General features: G+C 39.5%; 1 protein-coding gene across 3 annotated transcripts; it reads left to right on the top strand.

Annotated features, from left to right (window-relative positions):
* The first annotated feature begins 232 nt into the window (after positions 1-232).
* On the top strand, positions 233-16,202 carry CCDC174 (coiled-coil domain containing 174). 3 transcript variants are annotated; one of them, XM_089520901.1, is made up of 11 exons: positions 233-374; positions 2,897-3,001; positions 3,400-3,500; positions 4,457-4,515; positions 7,871-8,051; positions 9,755-9,850; positions 11,963-12,099; positions 13,218-13,312; positions 14,551-14,674; positions 15,186-15,335; positions 15,669-16,202. In XM_089520901.1, the coding sequence occupies exons 1-11, from the start codon at positions 333-335 to the stop codon at positions 15,995-15,997; spliced, it is 1,419 nt and encodes a 472-aa protein (XP_089377027.1). In that variant the 5' UTR covers positions 233-332; the 3' UTR covers positions 15,998-16,202. The 3 variants fall into 3 exon arrangements, with proteins under 3 accessions (XP_089377027.1, XP_089377019.1, XP_089377036.1); XM_089520893.1 differs by having other exon boundaries at positions 15,183-15,335; XM_089520910.1 differs by lacking the exon at positions 233-374 and adding an exon at positions 1,669-1,728 and having other exon boundaries at positions 15,183-15,335.
* The last annotated feature ends 4,608 nt before the right edge of the window (positions 16,203-20,810 follow it).

Raw genomic sequence — 20,810 nt, 5'->3', positions numbered from 1 at the left:
TTCAGGAAGAGACAATCCTGTGACAGATGATGTCCACTCAGCCTCTGTTTAAAGGCCTCCAAAAGAGGAGGCTTCACAACAGAAACAACGCCTGGAACATTCAACAGCTCTCTCCCTCTTTTTCTCTCTTTGAAACGCGCACGCGCACCAACGCTTGGCTCTCGCACGGCCCTCCCTCCCTTCCGCGCGCGCCTCCCCATTTGCTTTACGGCGCTGTCGTAATGCGCAGGCAGGCCAAGGAGGCGTTGTCGTAAATGTGCCGCAAAGCAGCTCTGTTTATCAAGGAGACTCCTAATCATTAGGTTTCTGATTGTCGGCTTAAGCAAGGGACGATGGACAGGAAAAAGAAGCCTTTGGACGTGACTGTGGCCTCGGTGAGTGGCGGAGCTCTCTCTCTCTCTCTCTCTCTCTCTCTGGCTGCATCCACACTGGAGAGATAACCCGGTTTGGCACCGCTTTAACTCTTGTGTGGCTCAAGGCTGCTATGGAACTCTGGGAGTTGGCTCCGCTCTGGGCCCACAACAAACTCCAACTCCCAGAATTCCATAGCAGCCTTGAGCCAGACAAGAGTTAAAGCGGTGCCAATCCGGGTTATCTCTCCAGTGTGGATGCAGCCTGGTCCAAAACACACTGCAGGAAACAACCCAGTTTGAGACTGCTTTAACTGCCCTGGCTCAGTGCTATGGGATCCTGGGAATTGTAGTTTTATTGTGGCATCAGAGCTCTCTCTCTCTCTCTCTCTCTCTCTCTGACAGAGGAGGCTCAATGACGAAACTACAGTTTCCAGAATTCCCTAGCATTGGGCCAGGGCAGTGAAAGCAAACTGGGTTGTTTCTGCAGTGTGCCTTGGACCATGGAAGAGGGCCACCCCTTCCTCTCTCTTGAGGAAAGTGGGATACACATTAATTAAACCAATGTTGAAAATGCATGTGGAAAGTGGCCCTCCTTGGCGTGGGCCTGGGCACACTGGGTCTTTTCAGACACTCTTGTAAAACGCAGCTAAAGCTTATTCTGAAGCATTTGGTGATTCAGATGAGCCCAAGTCTGTTTTGCTTAAGGAAGAAGAGTAATGCCAGCAGGCACCAGCTGCTAAGGACCTCTAGTGAAGCCTAGTGGAGGCAGCCTGGTTTGAGCCTTGGACTGGGACTCTGAGACCAGGGTTCGAAACTCCGCTTGGCCTTGAAGCCCACTGGGGGACCTTGGGCAAGTCACACTCTCTCAGCCTCCTCAGGGGAAAGCAGGGGCAAACCTCCTCTGAATATATCTTGCCAAGAAAACCCCAGGATAGGTTCGCCTCAGGGTTGCCATAAGTCGGAAACAACTTGAAGGCACACAACAACAACAACAGACATTCAAGGGGATGACCAATGATCACGTCATACTTCATCTTGCCAAGAAAACCCCAGGATAGGGTCACCTTAGGCCCTCTCCCTTTTCTCACCAAATGAGAAAATCGCAAAATGATGACAATTCCAGGGTCCTTTCCACAAGTTTTGATGGCCTTATAATTTTATGGCATTCCCCAGTACAGCCCTGTATTTTTTTTTAATAAAAGCTTCTATGGGTGGGAGGAAACGTAATAAATGTTGTGAAATATTTAGACAACTACAGATCAAGTCTCCCATCCCTAAAATGCTTGGAATCAGAAGTGTCTTGGATCTATATATTTGTGTGTGTACATAATGAGACCTCTTGGAGATGGGATCCAGGTCTAAACATAAAATTCATGTATGTTTCATATACACTTTATACACATAGGCTTAAAGTATTTTTATACAATGTTTTATATATATATATATATATATATATATATATATATATATAATTTTGTGCATGGAGCAAATTTGTGTACATTAAATCAATAGACAGGAAAGCTGTCACTATCTCAGCCACCCATGAAAAAAGATTTGGTTTTTGGAGTATTTCAGATTTAAGAATGCCAGATAAGGGAGACTCAGTCTGTATAGTACACTCTTCCCTCTACATTTGCAGCTTTGGCCTTTGCCAATTTTATTATCCATGAATTTGATTAATATGCTCTCTCTAGGAGTCTCTAGGTTCTCCAGAGAAATTCTGCTGGAAGTTGACCATAGAGTTTCACTGGAGGACCGTCCTAAAGTTTCCTAGAGAAAACACTTCTCTAGGCATTTGTAGTCCTGCAGCATGATTCTATGAGATTCTGGCAGCTGTTGACCACAGAGTTCTGCTGGAGCACTTAGAAATTCCTAGAGAGGTGTTCTCTCAGGTTAAAAAAGTACTGTTTATTAATTTGCATTTTGTTTTTCATTTTCACAGGGGTCCTGTGCCCCTAACCCCAGCGAATGTAGAGGGACAAGTGTACTTTGAGTGTTTTAACAAAAGCCTATCTATCTGAAGAACCCTAAGTTTAAGTTGTCTGCTGTAAATGTAGACAGATACTGGGCATATTAATTCAGCAAGAAGTTACTAGTCATTGTGAGAAGCAGACCTCTGTGTCAGAAATGATCCCACTTCATACGATCCAATTCTCTTCTCGCAGCCTCTTCAGTATGAAATATAATTATTATGTGGCTTGTTTTTTTAAAAATCTAAAAAAACCTGAGGATGCTTTAGTGCTTGATAAAATATCAAAGCCATTCTATCAGGGTTAGAGTTAGAAACAGTAATGTATTTTGTCACTGTTGCACTACATTCATTTTTTAAACCTAAAGTAAGATCAAGTTACGTCATGTATGTGTATGTTCAGTATGTATACTCAACACGTGTGTTTTTGTGCTGACCACCCAACAAGAATTTTATAAAGTTGTTAGTGCTGCTGTTGCACTATTTTTGTAAACTTGTGTTTCTCCACAGAGCTCCTTCAAAAGTTACTTATTCTGTGTTTTTTCTTAATCCTTTTTTGCGGCTCTTGTTCCAGCTGGTAGACTTGAAGGCTGAACTTTTCCGAAAACAGGAAGAATTCAAAAAAGAAAAACTTCTGAAAGATGCTGGAGCCCCTGTAAAACCAAAAGCAACTAGCAAGGTAAGAGTTTGTATGCAGTCTGATTCTATTACTGTACTGTGTGCTCGGTTCATTAGAAACTGAGTGTAGGATAGCGAACTATGTCTAAACCTAATGGCATTTTGATACATAAGATACCTTCTTCTGGAATAGCTATCAGAAATATTAGCTATGTCAAGAAATATAGTACTTTCAGGGCTATTGAGCTAAAAATGAATTGAATTTGAATGGTTGATATTGATATGTGTTAATTTGCCAGCTGGTACTTCATGCTTAAATAACATGCCCTATGCTTGGACTAATTTTTCTCCAACATAATAGTCACATGCTATAATTTTTAAGCACACTTTGCAGCCATTTTGATACCTAACTGAAGCTGAATTCTGGCTTTGTCCTTTGCTTTGAACTTGATCCTGTAGAAACCAAGCATTTGGACTAAGCAGAACAAAGGTGTTTCAGATCGAGCTGAGAAAGATGCTGAGCAGAAGATAGAAGAGCAGCAAACATTGGATAAATCAAGGTAACTGTTCAGTTTTGAGAAGGGCAAATTTCAAGTTTAATTGATATGATTAAAAATTAATGCAAAATAGAATTATATCCTTCAGAGCTGATGTAGTATAATGTGTTCTCAATTTCTTTGCTTTTTGTTTCTGAAATTGGTTTGAATATTTATAGTTTCAGAATGCATATGACTGTAAATTATAATTAGTACAATATTTATTATCATTATTATTATTGAATCTCAGGTTACAATGCAACTAATGTCAACTTCTAAATGTGTGATTTATCAGGCCAATTGCATTTAGCGATGAGACCTCAAACTCAGGTATATGTAATTGGAATAAACAGCAGTTTATTATGCTGATCAGGGTAACATTTGTGCTCACTCACTAAACTGAGTTTAGCAGGACTTGCTGTACTCAGAATGAGAGCCTTAATCCTTCACTCTGTAAAATAGAAATCTCATCAGCATTCCTGGCTTTGAGAATGGTCTGTGGCTTTGATTAGGAGTTTTTTGTTTCCTTGGAAAGCTTATACAGTCAAAGTTCCCTCCATCTGTTTTGCATGTGCAGTGATTCAAAGTGTGGATTGACTGCAAAAGGCTCTTGTAGCAACTTTGAGACTAAGAAAGAGTGAAGCTGGAAGCACGAGCTTTCGCAGACTTTAGTATACTTCCTCAGACACATGAAGGACGGTGTGTGAGTCCTGTCCTTTCCACAGATACAGCTTCAGAGACCCATCAGTGAAGCTGCCGCATTCTCTAGAGTCACTATTACCTTTCATAGTTGGAAACCCTTTTGATTTGCCTCCTTGTGGTCACTGAGAACAGGCTAGGCAGACCTGAAGAAGCATCACTGTCTACATGTGATGATCCTAAGAGATGGGCTATTTTCTCCTGATTCATAGAATCATAGAATTGATTCAGAATGGCAGAAAGATATATGAACTGAAATTCATATGATTTTGTCTTTTTAGACAGAAACTAGAAGAAAAAGCACAGCTCTATGAAAAGATGACCAAAGGAGACTTTCCAGGTGAATAAAACTTATTCTGGGGAACTGGTGTTAAATCTTGAAAAAGCTAATGCTTCAGCACTAAATATTCCTATTAGGAAGAAGGTTTTGCTGATTTGTTAGGTCTTATTTCTGAGTAAATATGCTTTTGGGGTGGTTTACAAGTACAGTGGGCCCTTACCTTATGCGGGGATCCATTCCAGCCCCCCCCCCCCACATAATGCACAAAACACCTATGCTCAAGCCCCATTGGATATAATGAGGCTCGTGCTCATGGTGCGGCCATGCGCGTGTGACATGGGTGTGCACACTATTCTCCCTTTTGCCATGCAGCTGCAGCATAAACTGAAAGCCGTGTATAGTATGCCCACATATGGCCTAGGCACACTGTATGTGATCTGACTGCTTTTGTTGCCCTGAAGTACAGTTGGCCATCCATTTTCATGGGGACCCGTTCTGCCCCCTGCAAAAATAGAGGCTCACACTTATTCAAGACCCATAGGCTTGAATGGGGTGTGGCCCCTGGTGAGTGACCCGGGCACATGCGCCATTACAAGTAGCGGAAGTCACCCCTCCTTGTAATGAGATCAGATCCGCGAGTTAGAAGGGGCGACTGTATTTCAAGGTCATCTCATTTTAGCAAACTGTATTTTCTTAGGAAATAGTTAAGCTTTTTCACAAAATGAAAGCTGCATTATAATAAGTATTCTGTACTTTGACAGTGCTCTAGCAAAATAGTTATTTTGAATTTGTTCTTCCTTTGACTTTGAACTTCAGGTTTGGATCAATATATTTTTCTTTTTGATTGATGTAAGAAGCAATCGCTGAAGAAGAAGCTTATGTAGAGGCAGGTGTGTTTGCAAGAACTGCCCTTATACTAGTAGCTCTATACCTGTTTCAGTTTTAATAAAGCACAGACGGCATAGCAGTTAACAGAATGTGCTGCAGTCATGGAAGGTCCTGAATCAAATCCAGGAGGCTGGAAATTCATTGGGTGCATTGGATGGCCATATTTCATCCTTTGAGTTGTGAAATTAGGATGGTGTGTGATTACTTCAGAGAATTACTGTAAGGATTATTGAAAGAGTGCATATGAGGGATGTGAACATTTGGGAATAGCACTGTATAAAATCTCAATATTGCTCCATAGTGTAGATGGTTCACAGGATATATTAGCATTGCCCCCCCCCCCCCCCCGATTTTACTTAGATTTCTTTCTATCTTTATTAATGGAGAAGTGCTAGTTTATTTGTGAGGAACACTTTCCAAGCTGAATATTGATGATGGAGCAAGCTTATTTTCTGCTGCTCCAGAGCAGACATAGAGCAGTAGATTCAGACTACAGGAAAAGAGATGTCAGCTCAACATTAGGAGGAACTTCCTGACAGTAAGACCTGTTCGACACTGGAACATACTCTCTCTGAGGATGGTAGAGTCTTCTTCTTTGGAGGTCTTTAAACAGAGGCTGGATAGCCATCTGTCAGGAGTGCTTTGATTGTGTATTCCTGTATGGCAGGGGTTGGACTGGACGGCCTTTGTGGTCTCTTCCAATTCTATGAAGTAAAATACTTTTGTTAATTTTAATTTTGAGATAGGGGACTCTTGCCAGTCAAGTACCATAAAGTTCATTATTCTGGTTTCTACCTGCTTTAACTGTTGCTTTAAAATATGCACACACAGACACACACTTTACTATTTATGTAACACAGGTTATGTACAGTCCGCTTGTGCCATACATGGACTTGCCATCCATGGACTTAAGCTCACTCAGAAGGCAAGCCTGGGAGGGACAAAATGGCTCATACCACCATTAAAATCAAGTGATTCTTGCGTTTTTTTCCATATGTGGGGGAGGGGTCCAAAACAAATTCCTCCATGTATAACAAGGACCCACTGTATGTCTGCATTTGTTTCAAAAGCTCAGAACGAATTCCACAGTACCTTCCATTGGTTGAAGGCACAGATCTTCCATCTCTGATGGAATATTACTAGGCAGCCAAAACTGGTTAGGACATAAACTGACATGAAAGAAAGCACTGATTTAGCTAAATGTGATAAAGTATTTTCAGTGTATTCTCTATTCCAAAGCCAAATGACATTTTCCACCAGCTTGACAACTGATTGCCACTGCAGGAAATACAATTTAAAAACTGGGATTTTATCTCCTCTATAGGAAAAGGGATGCTGAACAATTATTGTTTAAAGCACTGTCCTAGATTGAATTGACCTTATTTTTCTAAACGATCAGATTCTCTTTCTGCCAACTATTTTGTCCCTCAGGATACCACAAGCTGTTCAGAGGTTAAGCATGGCAGTTCATTCCCCTTCCTGTTGGTTTTCTCTTTTGAGTTCTTTTCTTTTTTTTCTTTTCTTTTTTCATTAATGTCTAGTCTGTCTGTATGCTTAGAGGTTTGAGTCAGCATGCTGATAAATACCTCTCTGTAGCTCCATTTGCTCTCTCACACTGTCAGCATTCATTTTCAGAAGAAATGCCATTGCATTTAATGTGCCGGGGGCAATAAAGAAAAGAGTAACAGTGTTTATGGACATTACATTGTGTGCCAGTTAATAGCAATTCAAATTGTACTATAGTTCTGTGAATCTACATGAGAGTGTTGAGGGAAAAAGTAATTCAGAAAATATTATTTAGACACTGTTGAGATGAAAGTTGCATCTAATTAAAAAATATTGCCTAATGAACCTTGATTCAAAACATGAGATATAACAACATATAAGTCTCTGGAAAAGATTCTGCTCTTATTTATGGCACGTGTCTTTCCCTTTTCCTGGAAGAGGTAGCTGAGGCAAAAACACAAGATGGGAAGGGTCTGGTTGCTATTGAAAACAGCAGCTCCAAACCTGTTCTCTTACCATTACCAGCCCTCTTCCTATAACATCTAGTGCATGAAGAATCATGACATGTTGCAAGCTTGCCTGTCCCAGCTGAACCTGATTGGCTCTAGATACAGAGAAATTCATAGCCTTGTCTGTGTTTTATAAATGTTGCATGAAAGGAAAAGGGGAAGAGATGTGAACTAATCTTGACAGCAGCTGTACATCTCCCATAACATCTCAGTCTGACCTCGAGGCATATCTGGTTGCTTGTAGCAATTAGGGAAAGAGTTACAAGATGTAGGGTGTAGGCGAGAAAAAGTTTCTGACTTTTCTTTTATGTACAACAAAACCGACAATTATGCTTAAAGCTGAAAAATGCCCCAAGATTACTTGAGTGGCTTTATTTACTGTACATTGTCATGTAGGGTAGTCAAGGACACTGTTGGCAGCAGTAGTGCTGATTGCTGCAATTTTACATTGACTCCTACCTCAGCTGGGTACTCTTGATGTCTGTTATTTAGAAATTGACTTTCTGTCGTAGATGAAGAAACTGAGGATTTGTACCTTGTGGATTTCACTCAGAAGATCATAGACAAACATCGAGAAGTACAAGAACTGTGTGCAAATGAAGCTGCTAGGCAGGCTGCAGAAAAGGACAAAGAGGAAGAAGAAAGAGTCTCAGAAGTAGAGATTCCACCTCCACAGGATCCCACTGAGGAATGGTACTGCAATAATACAATCTTTATTATGCAAACTTGTATAACCTAAATAACAGGGAGTAGAACTCAGAGATATAGCCATGTTAGTCTGAGATAGCCATATGCAAAGGGATTTTGTAGCACCTTTGAGACTGTGTGAAAGAATTTGGGGTATAAGCTTGCAAATATGAGTGGATTGAAGTGTTGCCAGGAAGAACCTTTATAGTCAGACTGTATCTGGTCATATAAAGTCAAAACTTGTGAGTATGGTGATGAGATGACACATGCAGTTTTAACTATGGTACAAGGGTGCACAGACATATGCATGCATGCAGCCTGTATTGAGAAACTTGCTATTTTGCAATGTCTAACTCTCTCATCAGGAAACATTCATGATGCTTGCCTTTTCACCAATAGAATATGCTTTTTCATGTTAAGGATAATTTGAATTATTGGCTTACATGTTTTAGGAGTTGCTCTTGATTCAATTTGCTGGTAATATTTTTCAAAACAACTAGCTAATGTGTGCAGGAGTCACATATCAGCCAGCTGGGATTCTGTGCAGTACTCTCCTGCTTGTTTCATACCAAACTTCTAAACTAACCAGACAATTACCTGTGTCATTAGTGCAATTCATGTTTTAAAAAAAGTTCCATATTTCTATAATTCTATAATTAGAATTCCCTTCAGTCTGTCTTAATGATGATTCCTTGATAATCCAAAACCACAATTGGTCTCTTGCTGGCTTTTCTTGAATTTTTCTAAAAATGATTCTTTTCAGAATGGTAAAAACATACATCTTATAAACCAAATAATTTGAGAACAACAAACAGTTCACAGCTTTTTTTTTGTACAGTCAGTTTTTGTACAGTCAATAATTGTAATAAGAATAAAAGTTTTGTAGGGAAAAATGAAAAACATCTAAACTTTGCTCTTAGATCTTGAAGAAAAATAAGAACAGAATTAATCAATGTGTGAACTGTGTATCCAACAGTAGGATCCCTTGGAAAAATATCAACTACAAAACATCCAATTCTGTGTCTTTAACAATCTTGTTTAAAAATAACTTAGTGGAAGCATAAGTTATTGGTTAATAATTAGCACCACATGCTGATACCACCAGCACTTTAGATAACTATGTCTCTGGAAAATAAATAATTGAAGCTCATTGTGAAGAATATTTTTTCACTATTAATGAGCAGCACCAACAGCTATTTATCTGGATCTTGAACAGTTTTTGGTAGAAGTAAGAAATGTCATTTAATTAAAAAATAACTTTCGCAGAAGTCCTGCTTGGCGTTTGTCTTCAGCTTTCATTAAAATAGCATAAGAAATGTAAAGGCTGTCACTAAATGAGTCTCAGTGTGATAGAAATATATTATTTCGCAATTTAATATTTGTGTGGGAACTCAATGGTACATTATTGTGCCAAGGAATCAGAAATTATTTAGTTCTCTACTATTGTAGATCTTTACTCGTTCTCTGTCTGATTTATAACAAAAGCAAATGGCTGTATCAGAATGAGTGTTTTAACATTTGATTAAATGAATGTTGAATACTGTTCCCTTTTTCTCTTTTAAAAAAAATGTCTCACAGTTGGTATTTAGGATGGGATAACTAACAGATTGGTCTGTATAAGCAATATTTACATATTTAATTTTATTTCTTGGTTTGATATAAATGAGAGCCTCTCTTCTTCATAAAGCTGATTGTACTTTTAATTTTAGGGTTGACTATGTGGATTCCCTAGGTCGATCTAGACGTTGTATGAAGAAAGATTTGCCACATCTACTTCAAATGGATAAAGAGCTCCAGGGGAAGAGGTGATGCTTATTTCTAAAGAAAATGGTTGCCCTTGTGGGTATAAGAGGGTGTTTTTAGGAGAGTGAAGCAGAGTGTTGGACCAACTGGAAGGAATGAACGTTTAGCCAGTTTTGACTGAATATGTACAGCTAGTCACAGTAGAGTTTGTTCAGTTTCCATGCTTAGTTCCCATGTGAAAGGGCCTGCAAAAGTTCTTGAAAAGTCTTGTAACATGGAGCTAAGAGGGCACTTGATTCTTCTTCAGATAATGCATTTTACTTAAGTACTGATGGTGGCTTAAGTAAAATCATCTATGTCAAAACTTTATTGGCTGAAATGGCTTTCATCTTGTTCTCATAAGTAATTTCTCATAAGTAAAATAAGTAACTTTGTAGTACAGGATGTCATCTTGGTGCAGATACTAGATTTTACATGCTGGCATTTTAAAAAGAAAAGAAAGTAATTTGTAAAAGAAGCAATCTTTCAACAGAGCGTACAAAATGGCTGCCCACACTTCATTTTGAAAATTGCCATTATGTCTTAAAACACACTTACACAAGAATGGGAGGAATATGCTGGCAAAATTTGAAAAGTTCAGTGTAGGGAAAAGGCTCTTAATGTATTATTTGCAGACCAATTAACTTAGCAATTTAGTGAAAGCTTGACAGTGCTCTAAGAAATGGCCCTTCTCTTGTAGAACTGAATTTTAATATATACTAATGAAGCCAGTAAACCCCCCCTCCAAATATCTTAGATGAATGAATTTTAAAGCTTTTTGACAAAAGTCAGGGACACAGTGTTCTGTTATGTAACACTTGATTTCTTTCCCAATCATTAAAGTTTGTAATAAGCCTGGCAAAATGGATGTTTTAGGTAAAATAGTCACAAGGAGTAGTACTTACATTTTTGTAAGCTAACAGGAGAAATAAAGCATTGTGAAATGTAAATGTATCATTCCCAGTAGATGATTGGCTAATTAATTTTTATTCTGTTCCATCTTCCCTTCCTATCAGAATATTGCTTTCAGCATAACCAATGTTTTAGAATAAAACATAATTCCGCTGTTTTTTTAAGCTTACTTACTCCTATTTTTCCACTGAAAAACTTCTTGTGAATAGTTTGTGTAATGAATAAAAAATGTTTTTTAGCCAGGGTTCTACAGTGTTGGCTTGGATGCTGTGATAACTTAGAGTTTGTGGAAAGCAAGTCTCTCCCTTCATTAACCCCTTGGGCCCCATCCCACTTTCTTCAGAAGGGACTTTTCTCCCTCAACAGGTTTTTTTATGGGCACAGATGGCTTCAGGTGAGAGGCCAGGATACAGAATTTTCCTTCCAGGAGCTTTTCCCATTGTCTGTAGTGTTCATGCCATTGTAATAGCTGAACTTAGCTACATCCAAAATGCTATCCAAATACTTTGTAACAACTATGTAAAATACTACAATATTGGGTACAACTCAAATACAATTCTGGTTCTCTCTAACATAATGTTCCTACTTTCAATGTCAGTTTGAAAGCATTTGAAAGAAGCATTACTGGTTGATGATAGTACACTCGTCCCTCTGTAGTCTTGTGATCATGTATGTTTTTGATTGGTTTCCAGACAAATGCTGGATTTAGAGAGGAATTATGAAATTATTTTGTTTTCTACATTTTGTTTTGTGTCTAAACTATCTCCTGACCTCACCCCATTTTCTAAATGGCAAAAAATCAAGTATTCTCTTAAGAGAAAGTAAGTATGGCATGAAGTGTGACCACCACAACCCTTTCAATTTATTTTAAAACCTTCTCTATGTATTTGTATTGGGGAGCGCTCAGGATAACCAGAAGTTTTGCATGTGTCTTCCTTATGCCCCATATCTAAGATCATATGAATGTGTTTTTACTATTCCAAACCCATATAAAACAGCTAAATCAAGAGACATGGTGGCTGCCTTGTGATTGCCTTGGTAGCTCAGCAGAAACATTGTAATGCTTTTCTGGTCAGATTGGTTTTCTAGGTGCTGGTCTTACACTGCTTTTATACTTTTAGTTGAAATAGCCTTTTCATGGTAGAATGGTTGTAGAGTTGTGGTTTTCTATCATTTATTACTTTCCAGCTCTTAAAGTGATGCTCTTTTCTGTTTCACTTAAGGCAAATGACTGAAGGGAAGACTTTGTTGTCTGAAGACATGAGAAGGGAGCTTCAACGTCAGGAATGGGAAAAAGAGGAAGAAGAAGCCCTAAGGAGACCAATGGGACCAATACACTATGAAGACATTCGAGAAAATGGTATGTAATCACAGTACAATACATAGATTTGCCTTTTGAAATGCAGTGCAGTTTTATTCCCAGTGCAGAAAAAGTTTCTTTTACATCATTGCCAAAGGTTATATTTTGAACTTTAATTCTCTCTTTCTGACACGGTGATCATGTCCATGTAGAGTTCCCAGTCTGCTGTAATAAAACATTGAGTTAATGGGGAAATAAATTGGGAAGCCAATTAATCTTATGTCCTGTGTCCTGTATCCCATTGTTTCCCATATTGAATCACAGCACAAATTCCAAGTCTTATCCCTAAGTATCCAGTAAAAGTGGTTTAAACTGTTGTGATGTAAGTGATAGTTACAAGTGTGATAGATTATTATATATTCTGGTTTACTGTAAAACCTATCTTTGTAGTTTTATAGTACTAAAATCAGAAAGCATCTTAGATTAATTTGGAAGAACAATATGAGAGATATGTCCTCCTCACTAATATATATACTTTGAGAAAAGCTGTAGTTCACTATCAAAACACAGTTTTTACATGCAGAATGCCTTAGATTCAGTTTCTGGCATGTCCAGGAGGGCAGAGAAAGATCCCTGTTCAAAATATAGGGAGCTGCTTCCAGATTGCGTAGACTAGAGGTAGTAAAATGTTGGCCCTGAAGCCCTTCCCACTCCCCTGAAGCTCCCTGAATTCCCCAAATTTCATTTTCTTGTTTTTGTGTGATTTTGAAGTGATTTTTGACTGAAAACCATGTCAGAACAACTCCAGGCACACTAAAAGAAACCCCTGCACCAAAGAACAAAAGGAAAAAACCAAACAAACCAACAAAAAAAAACCTCAAACCAAAGCCCCCAGACCCCCAATACCTCCTTCAGCTGTATCATGGCCTAAATGGTGACTGGAAATGACACAACCTTACTTCCAATCACCATTTTGGCTGAGATGCTGCTGGCAGAGTTCTGTTTGTGTGTATGTGTGTGTGGGTGTCCCATGGGACCCAGGCAGAATTTGTTTCCAACTCCTTCAATGCACCTCAATGTAGACAATACTGAGCCAGATAGGTGAGTGGTAGGATAGTGTGCAAGGCAGTGCCTTATGATTCTGTAGTTATAATTCATAGAGTATTTTTTTCCTTCAGAGGCCAGACAGCTTGGTGTTGGTTACTTTGCCTTTGCCCGTGATCAAGCTTTGAGGAAAAAACAAATGGAAACTTTAGAAATGCTAAGAGAACAGGTAAGATGTTAATCAGTCTAAATTTGTACCGAGAAATACTTTGCAATTGCAACTTCTCCTTAGATGTTGTCTAGACTGTCTTGAGATAGGGAACTAGTTGTGGGTGGGTGGGGTGGAATCCTCCCATCCTTCACAAGCTAGATCTCTTTGGCTGTGGTGATGTCATCAGCAATTTGTCTGAAGCACCAGGTAACAATGCTTCATCCTCTGCTTTGCTGTAATCTTGACCTCACCCCTCCTTCCTCTTCTCAATGCAACTTTATAGTCTCCTTGGTTTACCAAAGTATGATAATAAAATTTAAAAAATGTATAATGTTAGTGGCAAGTAAAACAAGTAATGACAATTTAGACTTCCCAGTAATCACTGGGATACAAATTCATCTTCTGTTGAGAAACCTCAGCTGGTCCAAAATGTTATGGCTAGACTGCTGACTGTGGATGTTTAGAGGGAAGATACACAATTCCCTTGTTGAAACAGCTTCACTGGTTACTGATCTGTTTTCAGGCACAATTCAAACTCCTGATTATGACCTAGAAAGACCTATATGGCTTAGATCCAAACTATCTACAACCCTGTCTCCCCATTTCAGCCTGCCTGAGTTCTTACAATCTTTGGGAGGGCTTTCTGTCCATCTCACCACCCTCCCAAGCTCATCTGGGGATGGCCTGCGAAAAAGCCTCAGTGGCTGTGCCTAGGCTATGGAACTCCCCCCTCCCTGGAGGTTCAATTGGCTCCCTCTGAGCCCTCTTTTTCTGGCAAACAAAGACCTTATTTAAACAAGACTTCAGTCTAACTGATATGGGTAAAGAAACATGTAATAGGTGTGCTGGTTTAATATGTAATATGTGTTTCATATTTTCATTTTTTAAATAGTTAGTGTCTTAAAGTTAGTGTTTTAATTGGATTATTGCTGTGGCTAGACTGTTTTAGCTGTTTTGTTTCAACTTAATTTATGTATTTCAGATTCTGTATTGTTACATTTTAGCTCTTTTCTAATTGCTATAGAATTTCTATAGGATTTTATAGTGTGTTTTACTTGTTTTAGTGTTATTTTGAAATGGCCTAAGGGCTAATCAATAAATATTTCTATATAACTTATATTGTGAGCTGCTTTTAGTCCCATTTTGGAAGAAAGGAGGGATATAAATCATAAAAATAAATCAAATTCTGTGTGATATAAGGAGTGAAACTTTGGAATAGCAACTGGAGTGAATTGCTCTTGTATGTACTTTCTAAGACTACAGACCAGAGAACAAAACGTGAACATTTAAAGGAGAAACGGAAGGCTGTTCTGGAGGCTAGGCTGTCCAAAATTAGAGCAAAGAAGCGACTAAGAGATGGCGACACAAAGGAAAATGGAGGTAATAGTTCTGTAGATACTTAAAATGTAAGAAACAGAAGATATACATTCCTATTAATAAAAATGAAATGTGGATAGAGACTCAGTTACATTGAACAGAACCAGAATGTGACTGTATCATATGCCAGATTGCACTTCATTTCCAGTGTTCAGAATCCAAAGTCATACTTTCAATCCAAAATTATTGAGTTGCAGGTTTTGAGATTTTGTTATTGATATTATTTTATATAAGTTAACAATAAAATGCATTACTTAGTCAACAGACTGGATAGTCAGCAAACAGTACACATCAATACCTTCATTATAGTCTTGCTAAGCAGCTACGATATCAGGGAAGGAGTATTATTTTTCTTGCTGTCTTAATCAAATTACTTTTGAGGGTCCTTAACATCCCCAGTAAAATGTAACGTACTCTGAGAAGATAATACTTGAGGCTTTGATCTTGTCTTAGTAATAGTTTGTCTTCATCTCATGCTGTGATTCAAGCACAATCTGTTTTTCTATTAAAGCAGAAGATGTTGTTGATCCAGTCCCAGCTGAGGCCAAGCCTGTTGAAGTGCCAAGGGTTTCTACAGAAAGTAGAAAGGTGGAAGTTGTCATTCAGGAAAGAAAAGATACTAAGCCTGGAGTACCCTATGTTCGAGAATGGGATAAAGGCAAAGGTAATAAACTTAGCGTGAGCATGTTGTGATAGCTCTTGCTTGAAATCCACAAGGACTTGATGAAAAATGATTGCTTACTGTAAGAATTTATTTCCACTTGTGGCTGTTCTCTGATGTTTCTGCTCTGACTCCTAGAGGCCACAATAAAAATGAATATGTATGCTAACAAATGCATGTTTCTAAAATTTGGATTACTCGAGTTCTGCCTTTGTCTTTGATTTGAGTCAAATATGAAGATGCAAACTTCATTTTAGGAGAACAGTGAAATATAAATCAATAATAATTACAACAATAACACAACTGAATTTGATCTCTCTTCCTTTCTACTAACAGAATTCACTTTTGGAATGTGGTCAAAAAAGCAGACAGAACTAAGGAATGAACGAGACCCAGAATTTGCACCACCTTCTGCTTACTTTGTGGGCCAGAAAAGAGCTTGTGACTTTAAAACCCAGAATTGGAACAAACCTGGATCTTCATATGAAACAATAGAACAAAATCTGACAAGAAACTTGCCATCCTCCTCAACAGAAACTCTCAACAATAACTCACAGAGCAATCAGTTCCAGCCCACACAGGCATATGAGAGCAGCCCGCAAAATCAAAAGCCAACTTACCAAAGTTTAGATGATATGCTGTCCTACTATAAACAAGTGACATGAGCCTTACATATGATATAAATCATACCAATAGTGTATAGATGAAGTAGAGAACTTTCTTTAGGGTTCTGACTACTTGCTCTCATTAAATGCTTGCCTTGCTCAGACGGATATAAAATGTCTTTGCTCTGAGATACTTTTAGTCTTACTGCAAAAACCATGCTACTTTTGTCAATGCTGCTATTAAAAGTTTCTGTTTTAAAGGTGATATTATGTTTCTGTCATTCTTGAAATGAGGTTCATTACCCTTGCTGTTTGTGTCACCATAAATACATTGGCCAAGATCTAAGTACCTGTATTAAGAACACCCAGTCTCTTGGACATGACCACTATTAATCCTTTGTTGGTATTTAATAATTTGGAAAGGAAAAATCCACACTGTCTGAGGGTGTTGCTTGGAAACACATTGCATCCATCCCCTTGTCCCTCAGGCAGAGCTTGTAAAAGTTAGAACTAGTGTATTAACATAATATTCAGGATTTGAACCCTGGTCTCTCAATGTCTAGTCCAACACTCAAACAACTATGCCATGCTGGCATCTGGGGACTATTAATTGAAATGTGTTAAAGAGTTTCTGTTTTCCTGCAGTTTGTTTAGCTAATCCTCCATGTTGGGTCTGGCTCCTTCCTCGTGCTTCACAGGCAGGGCTTCTAATCTGTCAACCATCCTTACCATTATAAGAGGGACAGCCATTCACATCTTCCCAATTCCGTCCTGCCTCAGCTTGACTCAGGATATGGCTTTTTGCACTCCTGTGACTTTGGCCTTGGGGACTAGTTTCTGAGAATTTATTTGGTTTGTTGGTCAGGAGACGTTGATTTGTATTGAGCTGTACCACCCCAACAGAGACAGTCTCACCTTTATAGAGATGGATCACAGTCCCAAGTTCTCCTCTAATGAGTCAGTAGTTGATTGTATGATGAAGAAAGTGCCTTTGGGGAACGCAGAAGGAACAAATCAATCCGCCCATACTGGGAGGCATGGCCCAGTCCCTGTTTGTACCATGGAGGCAATTGGAGAGCATGGCATCAATTTGAACTGCAGATCTGACCATGCTGGAGAGCTATCAGGTGTGGCTTGGGCCATGCTGGTAAGTGCTGGATGATCTCATTCACCTCCTACCTCAATGCTTATCAATAGTTAAGAGTTCCCCCATGAGATATGTAATTGGTTTTCCCCCATAGCCAGGTAGGCTGTGGGACTCAGGGTGTCAGTGTTGCAGCAAGTCTTAACTTAGTGGCATTTTAAAACTACAGAAAAAAGATCCAAGCTCATTAATGAAGAGTTCTCCAACTCTTGCAGGCCCTCCAGTGGCCCAAAGTGAAAAATATTCCTGAAAGCATCATGCCTCAGATTCTTTTGGTCTTCCTCTCAGGAGGGAAGCTGAGAATGTGTAAAGAGGACACCTTTGATGATTTCCCTCCCATCTCACTAAATGAAAAGATAAAGCCTCTTTCTGGTAGATGCAAAGTCTTCTGTCTCCCCAGAGATGGGGAAGAAGAGTTATCTCTGGATATGGGAAATTCTCGTCCTGAGCATGTTTTTCCCTGTTTGTTTGAATCTAAACAGTATTTTGTCCTTCTTTGAAAGATGGGAAAATCTTTTGGGTTGACTTCTATCAGCCACGTTTCTGATATTAATGTGGAAGAGGTTCCAGAAATCAGCGCTAAGGGTAAGCCAGAGCATTCAGTTGCACCTTTCCATGAAGTATTTGCAGATGTTATGGAAGGGGAATTGGCTCCTCCTGTTGTGGTAAGGGACAGCTCCAGATTGTATTTGTTGCCGGATGAAGTGATGACATTAAAGCTGCATCTTATCCATGCTTAAAGAGACCAGAGGTTGGTTAAGGGACTGGAAAAAAATATTGCACAGGTCTCATGAGTCTTCTGCTCTTGCCATCAGAGCTGCTTTGGTGACTCCTGGATTACCAGGGCCTCTGTTCATTAGACAAAAGATAGTGACTGCATTACTGCACACAGACTCATTCTCACAGCTGTTGTGCTTGTAATAAAAAATGGGAACTTAACTGTTTTCTAGGCAGCCAACACTGCACCTCATGAAGTTTCATGACCGGGGCAACTACCCTATCTTCCTGAATCCACCTCCCTGCCTTATGCCCTAACTAGCATGCCTTTAGCGCTTCTGTTTTGGTTCCTCTCCTTTTTTCTGTACATCTCTGGAGCTCTGCAGCCCCAAATTCATTTTTTAAAAGTAATTCTGTTTAGAAAAAGGTAATTATGGCACTTCAGAATAGTGAGGGGGAGTGGGGACGAGGGAACAGTGTTGAGTGCTCTTCTTGATCTCAAACAACAGCAATGACTGGAGAGCTATAGTGCCAAGAAAACTCCATGGTAGGCTCACCTTAAGGTCACCATAAGTCACATCTTACTGCTTTGGAGTTTATGTGTAGGAACTCATTTTGTTTCATAGGTCTAGAGTGAACTATGTCGATAAGGTTGATTTTAGCCTGCAAAGTTTTAGCAGGTCAGGGGACCTTTGGTCAAGAGTACATTTCTGCTCAAGAATTAATCCCCAAACACTCCCTAAACACTTGCTCTACTCCAGGGTTTTCCAAGCATGATTCCGCAAGTTGTCACTAGGAGTTCTCTGAGAGATTGGGATTGAAAAAAATTTTTTTAACTGTAAATATAATACTCTTATGCAGGAGTTCAGTGAAACCTGAAAAGTATGTCAAGGGTTCCCCCCACCCCAAATAAAATGTTTGAGAAATTATTATTATTATTATTATTATTATTATTATTATTATTATTGTGGTTGTGGTGGTGGTGGTGGTGGTGGTTGTATTCCACTTTTCCCCAAAGGAATCAAAGTGGATTCCAACATAATTAAAACATCAAACAATTAAAAATTACAATTCAAAAACCCCAAAATCCCAACCCTCCCCCAATCATAAAAACAGTGATCAACCCATGAAAAGAGATTAAACATCCACATTTAAAACTGTCCAATAGGAATACACTAAAAATTTTGGGCAGATTAGTGCAAGAGATGAGAGAAAGAGTTTCTTGAAGCCAACTCCATCCTCGATCCCTTTCAGTCTGGTTTCCGCCCAAGGCATTCCACAGAGACAGCTCTCACTAAGATCTCCAATGACCTTTTACAGGCCAAGGCTAATGGCCTTTACTCTGTTCTCATCCTTCTTGATCTGTCTGCAGCCTTTGACACCGTTGATCACTGTCTTCTAGTGGATATACTTTCTGACCTTGGGTTCTCAGACTCTGTTCTCGACTGGTTTCGATCTTATTTGTCTGGCAGATCTTTTGCAGTGGTCGCAGGAGGTCAGACTTCATCTCCTGTTCTCTTATCTGTTGGAGTTCCCCAGGGCTCTGTTCTGGGTCCCCTTCTGTTTTCTCTCTACACACTGTCCTTAGGTAAACTCATTAGCTCTTTTGGTTTTTCCTACCATCTGTATGCCGATGACACCCAATTGTATCTTTCCACCCCCGACCTTTCTCCAAGGCTTGAACAGCAAGTTTCATCATGTCTCACAGCTGTCTCGCAGTGGATGCGCCATCGGCGTTTGAAGCTCAACATGTCCAAGACAGAGCTTCTTGTCTTTCCTCCTAAGTCCACCCTTCAACACTCCTTTTCTGTCTCTGTGGACAACATTTCTATTCAACCAGTCCAGCAAGCCCGCAGTCTTGGTTTTATCTTTGATTCTTCTCTGTCATGTATCCCTCAGATCCAGACCACAGCCAAGGCTTGTAGATTCTTTTTATACAATATTGCCAAAATCCGACCATATCTCTCCGCCTCTACTGCCAAGATCCTGGTCCATGCCCTAGTGGTCTCACGACTCGATTACTGCAACATCCTCCTGGCTGGGCTTCCTCTTTCTCACCTCCGTCCTTTAATCTCTGTCCAGCATTTAGCTGCACGCATTATCACTTCCACCCACCGCGCTGACCACATCTCTCCTGTGTTGGCATCCCTTCACTGGCTCCCACTCCCTTTCCGTATTCAGTATAAGCTCCTGCTGTCAACATTTAAAGCCCTCCATGGGCTGGCCCCTCCCTACTTATCAGACCTTATTTCCCCTCACCTTCCCACTAGGGCCCTCCATTCTGGTAGTCAAGGTCTGCTGTCCCAGGCCAGGATTTCCTCTGCCCCATCTCGGATTCGCCCCTTTTCACTTGCTGCCCCTCACTACTGGAACCTTCTTCCCCCGCGAGCAAGAGCCATCACTTCCTTAACCAGCTTCAAAACGGAGCTGAAGACCATCCTGTTCAGAGAAGCGTTCCCAGGCATTGCATAATTGTCACTTGCTATTTGATGTTCTTTTGTTGTGTGTTTTATTGAATCATTTCCTGTATTGCTATGTATTTTATATGTATTATCTTACTAGACAGGCCCCTTCCCCACCACCACTCCCTTCTCCTTCTGTGTCATGTCTTTTTAGATTGTAAGCCTGAGGGCAGGGAACCGTCCAATTAAAAAGATTGTATGTACAGCGCTGTGTAAATTTACAGTGCTTTATAAATAAAGGTTAATAATAATAATAATAATAATAATAATAATAATAATAATAATAATAATAGAAAGGCTGTCCTTTGTGCATTTGTCCTAAAACTTACTAAAGTTACTGTCCAGTAGATGGCAGCAGATGGTTGACTAATGTTATGCACAAAGTGGGAATACAGTTTTATGTCTTTTGAGTTTTGACACCCATGTAAAGAGTAGCTGCATTCAGTTGATAAGAGCATCAGATGGAAAACAGTCATGAAATTGAAATTGATTTTTAAGACCTTCTTCTGTTTCATGTCCTGTAAGAAGAGAGAACACAGTCACAGAAGCT

Source organism: Sceloporus occidentalis, unplaced genomic scaffold, assembly GCF_023333645.1.
Source record: "Sceloporus occidentalis isolate IW3139 unplaced genomic scaffold, rSceOcc1.0.p SCAF_1, whole genome shotgun sequence".
NCBI classification, from domain to species: Eukaryota; Metazoa; Chordata; class Lepidosauria; order Squamata; family Phrynosomatidae; genus Sceloporus; species Sceloporus occidentalis.
The sequence above is the reverse complement of the archived record's forward strand: the minus strand, read 5'-3'. Positions and strand labels throughout refer to the sequence as shown.